At 62.6% G+C, this 12,095-nt stretch overlaps 2 protein-coding genes across 2 annotated transcripts in view; one reads left to right on the forward strand and one right to left on the reverse strand.

Moving 5' to 3' along the window:
• CHLRE_11g467609v5 (uncharacterized protein) overlaps positions 1-5,802 on the reverse strand; it is a 9,826-nt gene extending 4,024 nt beyond the window's left edge. Inside the window, exons 1-12 of the mRNA XM_043067360.1 lie at positions 5,521-5,802; positions 5,248-5,327; positions 4,213-4,969; positions 3,790-3,891; positions 3,389-3,440; positions 2,827-3,174; positions 2,484-2,579; positions 2,055-2,204; positions 1,701-1,787; positions 1,364-1,429; positions 847-982; positions 147-421 (exon numbers count right to left, since the gene is read on the reverse strand). Coding sequence (XP_042919359.1) covers positions 147-421; positions 847-982; positions 1,364-1,429; positions 1,701-1,787; positions 2,055-2,204; positions 2,484-2,579; positions 2,827-3,174; positions 3,389-3,440; positions 3,790-3,891; positions 4,213-4,969; positions 5,248-5,327; positions 5,521-5,663 — 2,292 coding nt within the window. The 5' untranslated portion in view covers positions 5,664-5,802. The remainder of the gene's footprint in view (positions 1-146; positions 422-846; positions 983-1,363; positions 1,430-1,700; positions 1,788-2,054; positions 2,205-2,483; positions 2,580-2,826; positions 3,175-3,388; positions 3,441-3,789; positions 3,892-4,212; positions 4,970-5,247; positions 5,328-5,520) is intronic.
• Positions 5,803-6,222: 420 nt separating this feature from the next.
• Positions 6,223-12,095, forward strand: part of CHLRE_11g467610v5 (uncharacterized protein) — a 10,772-nt gene continuing 4,899 nt past the window's right edge. Inside the window, exons 1-13 of the mRNA XM_043067361.1 lie at positions 6,223-6,442; positions 6,585-6,689; positions 7,098-7,157; positions 7,392-7,463; positions 7,798-7,866; positions 8,161-8,254; positions 8,723-8,814; positions 9,398-9,526; positions 9,791-9,868; positions 10,218-10,379; positions 10,772-10,891; positions 11,450-11,536; positions 11,842-11,946. Of these exons, the coding sequence (XP_042919360.1) occupies positions 6,356-6,442; positions 6,585-6,689; positions 7,098-7,157; positions 7,392-7,463; positions 7,798-7,866; positions 8,161-8,254; positions 8,723-8,814; positions 9,398-9,526; positions 9,791-9,868; positions 10,218-10,379; positions 10,772-10,891; positions 11,450-11,536; positions 11,842-11,946 (1,260 nt within the window). The 5' untranslated portion in view covers positions 6,223-6,355. The remainder of the gene's footprint in view (positions 6,443-6,584; positions 6,690-7,097; positions 7,158-7,391; positions 7,464-7,797; positions 7,867-8,160; positions 8,255-8,722; positions 8,815-9,397; positions 9,527-9,790; positions 9,869-10,217; positions 10,380-10,771; positions 10,892-11,449; positions 11,537-11,841; positions 11,947-12,095) is intronic.

The raw sequence follows: 12,095 nt of genomic DNA on the forward strand, positions 1-12,095 counted from the left end.
TGGGGATGGAGATGGGGATGGGGATGGAGAGGAGAGGGAGAGGGGACAGAGAGAGGGGGAGGCTTTGAGATTGCCAGGATGAAGGCCCCGCAGGCGTGTGTGCAGCGGCTGGTGCACAGCAACAACAGGGTGTGTTGGCGACCCACCTCCAACCCAAGGGTTCCTGCAGACGATGCCGCCGGCGGCGTGTCTGCTGCGCCGCCTGCCGCCGCTGCGGCGGCACCCGCCGCCGACCCTGCTGCTGCCGCGGCCCGTGCCCCTGCCCCCTGCCCCACGGCCGCCGCCGCCGCCCCCTCGGCCGCTGCACCTGCCGCCGCCGCTGCCGCCGCCGGCAGCTCGGGGCAGGTTGCCCCCATGAGCTTTTTGTACAGCACCGGTGGGAACTGAAACTCCAGAATGTGGCTGTTGTAAATAGCCAGGCCTGTGGAATTGTGGGTGATGTGTGGTGTGTCAGTGTCAGTGTGTGTGTGTGTGTGTGTGTGTGTGTGTGTGTGTGTGTGTGTGTGTGTGTGTGTGTGTGTGTGTGTGTGTGTGTGTGTGTGTGTACATTATATGTGTGAGGTAGGCAGCCCGGGACACGCAGCTCAAACCTCCTCTACCTCTTTTAAATCACCAAGAGGGCAACGCAGCTCACCGCTGTCCGGTCGTCCACCCACCGCCGCACCCACTCAAAAACCCAAGCACGCAACTTCATCTCAGCAAGGCGCTCGCGTGCCGGCAATGCGGTGGGCCTCTGCAAAATTCACCATCCCACGCCTCCACCGCCTTTATTTCAACACAAATCCAAGCAAAACACAATGAAAGATAATAACACAAGTAAAGATTAAAAAGGATGCGGGTACTCACCAATGAGAATGCCCACCAACTCGAACTCCAGCTCCATGTCCTCCGCCGCCAGTTTGCCGGCGGGCCGGAACCAGTGCAGGTGGGAGGCGGGGTCGGAGGTGAACATGCCGTAGTCGGGGTTGAACAGCTGGCGGACCTGTAAGGGGTGTGTGTGCGTGTTAGGTGTTTTTTTGGGGGGGGCGGTATACATGATTAGCTAAGAATTGCTTAAGTGGTAGACGGTGGGCAACCTTAGGGGGATTGTAAGGGGATGTGGGGGGGGAGGGGAGGTGGTTTGGGGGAGGTGAGGTGGGGATGGGGGCACGGGGTGGGGGTGGGAGGGGGACCGGGCGTGGGCAAAAGGGGGAGCGGACGGATGGACGGAGGTGCCGGAGTGAGGAGCGAAGTAGCGTCGGCAGCGTCGGCTGAAGTTCTGTCCCCTCACCATCAGATGAATGAATTCCTTGGCACCATGTTACACGGTATGCCCATGCACACATACACACACGCCACGCCCCCTCTTTCTCCCCCCCCTCACCAGTAGCTGGAAGAACTCCTTGGCCACGCCGCCCTCGTCCACTCCCTCCTCCCCGATGAACTTGACCTGGGAGGAATTGGGATAATTATGTGGGGGACTGGGGTTTACGGGGCAGAGAAATGCAAACAGGAGCAATCCCATGAGCTAGTTAACAGTGGGTGACACACAATTGACAAGCTCACGACACTGCCATTCTAGCTAGCCAGCGGTCTTGTTGTATTTATAGACATGTCGCTCCATCCGCCCCTCCTGCGTCATGAACCATCTCAATCTGAAACGCCCGCCCCGTGTCGGGCCGTGTCAAAAGCGCCCTGCCGCCCCCACCGCCGCCCCCCACCTTGAGCGGTTTCTTGAGCGAGTCGGACTCCTTGGCGCGGTGGATCTGGATCAGTGTGTCCTGCACCAGGTACGGCCCCCGCCGGACCTGTGGAGATGGTGGTGGTGGTGGTGGTGGTGGTGGTGGTGGTGGTGGTGGTGGTGGTGGTGGGAACCGTTCACGATAAACTACGAAGAAGCGGAGATGTAGCCAGCACATGGGGGAGGGGAGGGGGGTTAGGGCGTGCCCCTACCCCTGGCCACCTTACCCCTGAACCCCGCCCCGGACCCCCTCCACGCCACTCAAAACCTCCCAACACTTTTACTCACACACACACCCATGCACACACACACACGCACGCGCACACACACGCACCCGGAGCACAAGGAAGGGACACATGTCAGGCATGGGGCCAAGCCCGCCGCCGCCGCCCAGCCCGCCGCCCAGCCCGCCGCCCAGACTGCCGCCACCGCCGCCCGGGCCGCCGAAGAGACCTCGGAACAGAGCCGAATGCAGCTCATTAACCTGAGGGGTTCGAGTGATGGTGAGAGCGATAGTTTTGGGTCGTTTTCCAGCCTTGTCAGAAGTTGTCAGGAGTTGTCAAGGGTTGGAGTGATGCGACCCCAGACAACTAAAGGAGTGTGGTTTTGTGGCGTCAGCAAACACACAAACATGTACAAAGCCCGAAGCCCACGGTAAGCAATCCGGCACTCCCCCCTCCTCGCTATTCTGCAAACGGTTCGGTTTTGTTTGGGCTGGTATCCACAACCCCCCCTCCACACACCCACACAAACCCTCCCCCACCTGGCTCATCTGGTTCTCCATCTGCAACAGCCGCGCCTTGCTGCCGGGGTCGTACATGAAGGGGAACTTGCAGAAACAGAAGTCGTACTTGTGGGGCTGCGAGGCGGCGGTTGGGAGGTGGCGGTTAGGAGGTGGCGGTTGAGGGTAGCTGGGAGGGCAGTTAAACACGGTTCGTTGGGAGGCTGGGCAGGTGATCTTGTGGGGATGTCGGGAGGTTGGGACGACGAACGCGTTTGGCTTGCGGCAGGTTGGTGTGTGTGGCCGGGGCGCTGTGGGTGCGGCACAAGGGCGGCGGCCAACCATGTGCTTGTAATCATGCGATCGCCTATGCCTCCTGACTCACGTGTTTCCATTTCCGGAAGTCCTCCTTCAAATTGAAGTCCTCGTGGTTGATGGCGTCGTTGTAGAACGCCGCCGGCTCAAGTGGCCGCCACCCCGCCGCCAGGCCCGCCGCCGCCGCGGCTGTAGCCGTGTCACCCATGCGACCTAGCGCACTGAACCCCGACGTGTGGGCTGCAGCAGCCCCGCCGACGGCTGCAGCAGCATCCGCTGCCGATGCTGTTGCTGCTGCTGCTCCCCAAGATTTCCCGGCTGCTGCCGCCGCCGCCGCCGCCTGCCGACCCGCCTCCTCGTTCGCCTCATACACGAGCGCCAGCAGCCGTGTCGCGTCCTCCACCCCGCGCGTGATGCTCTGCAGGCAAGCGCCGTGTGTGCGGCTGAGACAGGTGAGTTTCTGCGTGTCTGGTGCATCAGGCGGCATGATTCAAACCAGCACGCCGGCTCCTTTGCCCCTTGCCTTGTCGCCGACACACACACACACACACACACACACACACACACACACACACACACACACACACACACACAGACACACACAGACGCCCCCCACACACACAGACCCTCACCTGCATTCTGAACAGCGTCATGGTGATGAAGCTGTGAAGCCGCGTCACCAGCCTGTGTGTTAAAGAGCATAAGGAAAACATAGCGCAAAAACAGTGTATGCGATGCAGCAATGCGACGGTTTACGGATGTTACCTGTGTGGGTGCATGTGTGTGTAAGAGTGTGTGTACGTGTGTTCGTGCTTGCACGTGATGCCAGGCCAGCAGGCTCCCCAGCAATCAGCAGCTGCATGCTAGCCAGCACCACAGTTGCATCAACAGAGGACGAGCACCTCACTCCACACCACACATGCACCATGTCCCACACCTCGTATCCCCTCCACCCCACTCAACCCCACTCAACCCCTCCCCTCCACCCCTCCCTCCCCTCCACCCCTCCGCCCCTCCACCCCTCCGCCCCCACCTGCGCATCTCGTCACCCGGGTAGGTGGCCAGCAGCCCGCCCAGCGCCGCCCGCTGTGCGGCACCCAGGCCGCCGATGAAGGACACCAGGCTGCCCAGAAGGCTGCGAAGAAGGGGCAGAAGGGGGGAGATGAGAGGAGATGGAAGGGGAGGCGGGGGGGGGGGGCAGATGTGAGCGGAGATGGGGGCGGGGTGCAAAGATGGGGAGGGGAGTGTGTGGGTGGTATGAGGTGGCGTGGTGGGGGCCCGGATTGGGGGGATTGCACGGTGCAGTGGTGCTCTGGTGCGTGTGCGCCTTGCTTGTCCTGTGGCCTGTGGCTTGTAACCCGACGACAGCACTCCCAACCTCCTCCACTCCCAACCGCCACTCCCAACCTAGTCCACTCCCAACCTCCCTCACTCCAAACTGCCACGCTGCGCTCACTCGTGGTGCTCGCTCCGGTCCAGCAGCGGACACGCCAGCAGCACCGCCAACTGCCGCGGCAGGCCGGGGTTGAGCGCCGCCGGCAGTCCGCCCGCCCCCGCAAGCAGCCCCTCCGCCCCCGCCGTCAGGGCCGCACACAGCGCCGCCGAGTGGCCGCGCGGCCGCAGCACCGAGGCTGTAGCAGAGGCTGTAGCAGTGGCTGATGTGGAGGCTGTAGCAGCCGTCTGCCTGCCGGCAGGAGACAAGCCGCCGGCACCGCCCGCGGCTGTTGCTGCTGCTGATGTTGAAGGAGATAGCTCGCCTGTCCCTCCCGCGGCACCGCCCCCATTCTCGCTGGGCCTACTGCTACTGCCGGGTTCGGGCGCCGCAGCTGAGGCGGCACTGGCCGTGGCGGCAGTAGCACTACTCGACGCAGCAGGCGGCGGCACGGCTGCCCCGAGCACTGCGTCATACAGCGCTGCTACTGCCGTGAAATCCAGTGGGCAGGCGTGTGTTGGCGCCGCCTGGCCCCCGCTGCTGCTGCCCGGTGCCACTTTGCTGCTACTGCCACCACTAGTGCTAGCGGCGCCATGCTCCCCCGAGGCAGAGGCGGCGGAGGGAGGGGGGGCGTGCCTGTCTCGCGGCCAAAAGGCGGCTGCGAGGCAGTCGGCGCTGGCGAAGAAGCGGGTCACGGCCGCGCACAGCTGGCCCAGAGGCGTGCCGGCGGGGTCAGCGGACAGGCGCTGGGCCAGCTCGTCCGGACTGGTCGGCAGGTCGGCTGCAGGACAGCATGGCGGGGGGGGGGTGTTAGCTGTGGATAAACCACTGAGTTTGAAGTGTCGACGTCCGGGGTACCGGTAGTTTATGCCAATCTCAAGTGAACCAAGTTCCAGAGGCTGGGATAAGGTTGGGATGGTAGGATGCGGGTGGAGGGGTGGGTTTGGCGGGAGCGAGCACGTGGGCAAAATGCTGGCTGGCGTCAAGGCCCTGCGTGTTCGCGTTGGCCAATCATGAAGCACCCTGAAAGCAAGACAGGCACACATACGCAGTACACACCTACGCCAGCAGCCACTTTCAGAGCCAGCGCACACGCCTCGTTGGGCTCCATCCCGCGGGCCCGCAGCGCATTGAAAGCCCTGTGCCGGGGCGACATGTGTGAAGGCCGCGCATGGCGATGGATGCCTCGAGTCACAGTGTGCCCAAGATAGGCTATTGAGGTATGAACGCCGGCTCCACGTCAGCACGTCATCCGTCGTGCTGCGTATACCCTACAAAGGTCTCAGCACGGCAAAACGAGATTCTGGGAGGCATCCCTGCGACGGTTCGCACCTCGTGACCTCATCCGTGAACAGTTTCCTTTGCTCATGTAGCGGAAGGCCACTGTAGCTTGGTCGCTCAGCGCCTAGGACCTCGCCTGAAGCGATGCTCATAACTTCCTTCTGAGCTCCGCCACGCACCGTCAGAATTGGCATAACTGCTAGACAATCATAGATCTATGCCATTGAACCCATTCGAGTATTATGTCCAGTCCCTAGTTACCAGGAAAACCCTTGTCTGTCACAATTTCGTACCCTAGTTGAGATAATACTAACGTCAATCTTAAGCTCCATCTTTTGCAATTTGCAGTGGTCGACTTGAGGGCCTCAGACCGGAACGCCCTCATCTCGCGCACACGCATGCCCAATTGCGCCCCTCAGACAGCAAGAGGCACACGTGTTCAAAGGACAACAGTCTGGGAGAGATGAGACAAGAGTCGGCGTGGAAGTGTGCGAGTGCGCGGCACCGGAATGGCTTTTGGCGCGGCGGGGACTGTAGGAGGGGACTTGTGGACCGCACGCGTGTCGCTTGAGGCACCCAAGGTGGAAATGCTGGTAAGCAAAAGCGCTATGCTTAACTTCGCCTGGTATCTTGCCAGTCTGCGCACGGCAGAACCCGGAGGGCCCACAGCACATGTTTTGGGCCTGGCGCCCGGCCCCAGCCGGCCCAGCCAATTTTGGAACCGACTGTCGATTTGAAGCCACTGCACCAAAAGTCGCTCGCATCTGTGCATCTCTGTGCTGTATAAAACAATACACATTTCTCTAACTGATTGCATAATAGGAACAAAGCGGGAGACGTCGAGCTCGCGTCTGAACAAACCTCTTTGTCCGCGACGTCAGCAGCCATGGGGACGCCTCTTGAGCTTATCAAATATAATACTGACTCGGGCACGTTTGAAATTGGCAAGGCTGCCCTGGACACGCTGCGCAAGGTGAGTGGGATGCGGGGGCAGCTGCGCGCTTGCGGCCAAGGCCCAGGCTTCTATCCTCGCACACGCAAGTACATAATTTTGCTGCTGCGAGGCTAGCCGATACGCCTGATGAACCTAACGATGCCCTGCTGTGCGCTCGCAGGTCAAGGGACCAGTGGCGGTGGTGGCCGTCTGCGGCCGAGCACGCCAGGGCAAGAGCTTCATTCTGAACCAGCTCCTGCTCAAGAGCAGCGGGGGCGGCTTCCAGGTGTGCGGCGCTGCGGCTCAACTGCTGAGCCCGCAAGAGGAAGGGTTGGGAAGAGCGGGCGGGGGGACCGGGGATGGGGGAAGGGGGGAGAGCCGGGCAGGCGGGGATTGCCTCGGTCCTGTGTGGGCCTGACGCAGCCCCGAGCGGAGCAGCCCGTCAGGACCCGACAGCTCTGATGCAGGTCTTGCAGCGCCTTCAGGGTTTGGGATGTGAGAAGGACCCAGACGGCGTTGGCTTCTACGAAAACACGCACGGATAGCTACCCGCAACCCGCACGCGTGTGCTTGCGCGCCAAATGCCCTGTCACCGAGACACCTCTGTCGCCGCCTGGCGCCCACTTCTTTCCCAATGTCGATTCCCCTTATCTCCACCGACGCCTCAAAATAAACTTGCCAATCACATGAGCAGGTGGGCGCGACGCACCGGCCCTGCACCAAGGGGCTCTGGATGTGGTCGTCACCGCAGCAGGTGTGTGGGTGTGTGCGCGTGTGTGGGTGTGGGTGTGGGTGTTACGGTTAGGGTGTGGACATTCTATTTTACAGAGCACGGAGCCCAAGGAGCCCTAGCCCAACCTCCCTCCTACACCCAACCCCACACACCACCTCGCCCCCACCGCAAAACCCTACCCGCCCTCTCCCTCCCTCCCTCCCTCCCTCCCTCCATGACTCCCTCCATGACTCCCTCCCTCCCTCCCCCCCGCAGGTGACTGCTGCGGACGGCTCCAAGCACCACCTGGTGCTGCTGGACACGGAGGGCATTGACGCCTACGACCAGGTGGACTGGTTGGGGGTTGTAGACACCAGCCCAAACTAAACCAGGGGGTGGGGTGGGGGACTGGTTGGTTGGTTGGGTGGGTAGGTGGGTGAGTGTGGGTGATGGGGGGGACTGGTCGGGTGGGTGGGTGATGGTGGGTGGGCGGGTGGGGTTGTAAATACCAGGGCGGGTGGGGTTGATGTGCGGGAGCAAGGCGGTGTCCGAATGTCCCGCGTGTGTATGCGGCCCATCCCTCCCTCCGCTCCCCAACCCCACCCTGCACACTCCCATTCCTGATTCCTCCCCGCCCCTTCCCCTAAGCCCCTTCTTCCTCCTCCTGCTCCCCCACACACAGACCGCCCAGTACAGCACCCAAATCTTCAGCCTGGCGGTGCTGTTGTCCAGCATGTTTGTGTACAACCAGGTGTGGGCGGGGAGGGCGTGTGACTGTGTGTGTGTGGGGGGGGGGGGTTCTGGGTGTGTGTGTGTTAGGAATGTGAGAGGGCATGTGTTGCATGGCATGCTGACCAGCTGAGAGGGCGTGTGTGTGTAGCTGCGACGCGCAGCGGGCTGCAAAGCACGGGTTGCATTGCCTTGTCCGCTCACAGCTCACGCGCCCACGCCCCATGTGACGCCACCGTGTCATCGCGTGACCACACATACACACACACCAACACGTGTGTGTACGTGTGCCTCCTACCCCGTGTGCCGCGTGCAGATGGGCGGCATTGACGAGTCCGCGCTGGACCGGCTCAGCCTGGTCACGGAGATGACCAAGCACGTGCGCGTGCGGGCGGCGGCCGGCAGCGCAGGTGGGGGAGGGATGGGGGGGGAGAGAGGGAGGGAGGGGAAGGGGGAGGGGGTTGTTTGGCACCAGTGCCTATCAGGAAAGGGGGGAGAGGGCGGCCAGGGAGGGCTGGAGGGGCGAGGGTTTGGGGGATACAGGTGTAGAGCACACACACACATGCTTGTGCTCATTAACACAGGTGATGTAGCAGAGCAGGGGTGTAGCAGAGCAGGGCGTGCGCGAGTGGCCGTGTGGGGTCCAGGCAGCGTGGTCGGGACAGAGATTGCACAATGCAACACGCCGCATGGTCAGCAACCTACGTGCGACCACAACTAGTCGCCCCTTACTGAGCCCGCCTGCCTGCTACTGCTACTGCCTGTTGCTTACTGCTACTGCCTATCTGCCTGCTGCTTACTGCTACTGCCTATCTGTCTGCTACTGCCTGCTGCTGCTGCTACTGCTGCTACTGCCACTGCCACTGCTACTGCCCCAGGCGGCGAGGAGGGCCTTGGCGAGCACTCCCCCGTGTTCCTGTGGCTACTGCGCGACTTCTACCTGCAGCTGGAGGAGGAGGGCGGGCGCAAGGTGCGTGTGTGTGTGTGGGGGGGGGGGGGGAGGAGTTAACTCTGAACCAATCCCGTAAGGAAACTGTTGCGCTGCAAGCAGAAACTGCAGCCGCACATGCGAGCTGTGGTACATCACCATAGATAGTCGGGCGGGCTTGGGCAGGTGGAGGGAGAAGTCCAGAGCCGTGCGTGTGTGTGTGGGGGGGGGGGGGCGTAGGCGTTCATGATTGTTCAAGAAGTGAAGGCGTAGTCAAAACCAGTAGTATAGCAGGCGCGGGGGGGTGAGAATGTATGCCTGAGCCCAGCGAATATGTCTCATCATCATTCGAAAGGCACGGGGGTGAGTGGATTGTGCATTTGTGCGTGTAGGGCGGATGTGGGAGGGGTGGGTGGGTGGGTGTCAAAGGGTGGTGGGTGATGGGAGATAACGAACCTGATGCACTCCTACGCAGGCACACAAATACACGTAAACACATGCACGTGCACACACAAAGCGCGTGTTTCCTTCCCTTGTGCCCTCTTGAACAGGCACTAAAACTATTGTTTCCCCGTCTAGCACACTTACTCACACACACTCTCCACTGCCACACACACGTACACAGATCACGCCGCGGGACTATCTGGAGACTGCGCTGCGGCCGGTGCCGGGCGCGGGTCCGGCGGTGAGCGCCAAGAACGGCATCCGCGCCTCCATCGCCGGCCTGTTCCCCAACCGGGACTGCTTCACGCTGGTGAGTGAGGGGGGTTGCAAGTAATTACAGAGAGGGGGGGCGGAGTGGGTTTCAGGGGGGGAGTGGGGCGTAGGTGTGAGAAGCTGCAGGGTGCGTCTATTTTTAGGGCGGGTGCATCCTGAGATACCAGTAATAGATATGGGAGAGGTGGGGATGGCCGGGTCTTGTCTTTACATGGGCTTTTGTGAACACAGGCAACGGCACACACACACACACACACACACACAAACACACAAACACACACACACACACACACACACACAGGTCCGGCCCATGCACGACGAGGCGGCGCTGTCCGCCATGGACTCCCTGCCGCGGGACAAGCTGAGGCCCGAGTTCCAGGTGCGTAGGGGGTGTGCGTGTGTGTGTGCGTGTGTGTGGGGGGGGGGGGGTTGTAGATACCAGCCCAAACTAGGGGGGAGGAGGGGGTTAGTTGCCCTAGCCCAACCCTATCCGAATCATCCCAACGGAAGCAGCGCCCGGGTGGTTGGGGCAAGGCCAGGAGCCGTGCAACCACGGGTAGGCACATGCGTTGTACACCGTATGTTTGTGGGCCAGTGCTCCCATTCCCTTGCCTCTGTACCCTACCCCTCTTCACCTGTGCTCCGTAAACACCCCAACCACAAACACAACTCCCAACTCCCAACCTCCCCCTCAAAACCCAACTACCAACTACCGCAACTACCAACAGGCGGGTGTGAAGCAGCTGACGGAGATGATCCTGAGCCGCGCGCAGCCCAAGCGCTTCGGCTCCATGGGCGCCATGACGGGCCCGGTGCTGGCGGGGCTGGTGGGCGCCTACGTGGGGGCCATGAACAACGGCGCCGTGCCCACCATCGCCACAGCCTGGCAGGTGCGCTGGGCGGGTGCGGGAGGGGTTGGGGTTGGGGGTGAGGTTGTAGACACCAGCCCAAACCAAACCGAACCCAATGCAGGAGGGGTGGGTGGGTGGTGCGGGAGGCGGAGAGCGGCGGTGCGGGAGGCGGAGAGCGGCGGCGCGGGAGGCGGAGAGCACGGGCAAAGGGTAGATGACTGGCTATCAGGAGGGGAGGTGGCGTGTAGTACCAACTTAGGCTGGGTTGGAAGGGGCTAAGGGCTTGGCGTGACGGTCTGTGAGGTCGGGCAGAAGTGTGTCTTGCAAGCCATGAATCCGAATAACCCTCACTTCCGCTGCACGTGCCGCTCCATCCGCGTGACCTCACAAACCACTGGTCGGATGCGGCACACACTACCGTACACACGCAGGGTGTGGCGGAGTCGGAGTGTCGGCGCGGCTGCGACGCGGCGGAGGCGGCCTACGCGGCGGCCTGGGCGGCGGGCGGCGCGGTGGCGGCGGAGGAGGCGGAGCTGGAGGCGCGACACCAGGTGGGTGGGGAGGGGGGAAGGGGAGGGGTGGGGTGGGGTTGCATTCATGATTGGTTAGGGAGTGGTAGACGGGGGTGGGGTGGGGTTATGTGCACGAGCCCAACGAAATAGGTCCCAATAGTCAAGGAATAGGGGCGGAGAGGGGGGACTTGGGGGAGGTAGAGTGGTTTGGGTGGTGGGCAGAGAGGCGGGGAGGTGCCTGGGTGGGGTTACCTGCCCGGGTCCAATGGATAAGCCCCTGCATCATCAGGAAGGCTGCCCGGCCACGAACACGCGAGACGGGCGCGCCAGTGGTAACCTTTGGTGGGGTTTGTGCGGTGAAGTACGCATGAAGGTTCAGATGGAGTTGGGGTGAGGGGTGTGGATGTGTATGCATGGAGGCTGGTGGAAGAGGTTCGACCGTGGTCGGGTAGGAGAAGTAGCGGTCGGGCCGGGGAGATGGCGGGCAGATTGCATACACGCCACGCCACGCCCTCCACGGCCCTCACACTCCTCCCGCCCCCTCCTCCCCCTCCCCCCCCTCCTCTCCGCCTCCCCTCCTCATTCCTCAAACCCCAGTCCTGCCTGGCCGCCGCGCGGGCCGCGTTTGAGGACATCGCGGTGGGCGACGAGGCCATCAAGCGCGCGCACGAGCAGCGCTGGCAGGTGAGGGGGAGCAGAGGGAGAAATGGCGGGTGTGGGGGGACTGTGGGTGTAGTAGATTTGTGTGTGTGTGTGTGGTAACGAGCAAAGGGGAGGGAAATGCGTGTGGGCGTGTGTGTGTGGGCGTTGGGGGCCGCTTGCAACGCGCCGTTTTGGATGCTGACACGTTTGTGGTGGAAACCGCCATCCTCATGTACACCCTGTGGCGCCAGCAATACCCCGCCCGCTTCCTTACGACTTCACTTCGTAAGCTTAATGCATGTAACCCCCCCCCACACACACACACACACACACACACACACACATAGGCCTCTGTGGCTGCGCGCTACAAGGACGTGCGCGGGCGGCTGCTGGCGGAGGCGGCGGCGGCCGTGAACGAACTTCTGTACCGGGGCGCCAGCGAGGTGGCGGCGGTGGGTGGCGGGCTGGATGGGGACAGGGGACAGGGGGACAGGGGGGGGCGGATCTGGGGGTGGGAGGGAGGGAGGGAGGGAGGGAGGGAGGGAGGGAGGGAGGGAGGGAGGGAGGGAGGGAGGGAGGGAGGGAGGGAGGGAGGGAGAAA

This window comes from Chlamydomonas reinhardtii, chromosome 11 (assembly GCF_000002595.2).
Source record: "Chlamydomonas reinhardtii strain CC-503 cw92 mt+ chromosome 11, whole genome shotgun sequence".
NCBI lineage: Eukaryota > Viridiplantae > Chlorophyta > Chlorophyceae > Chlamydomonadales > Chlamydomonadaceae > Chlamydomonas > Chlamydomonas reinhardtii.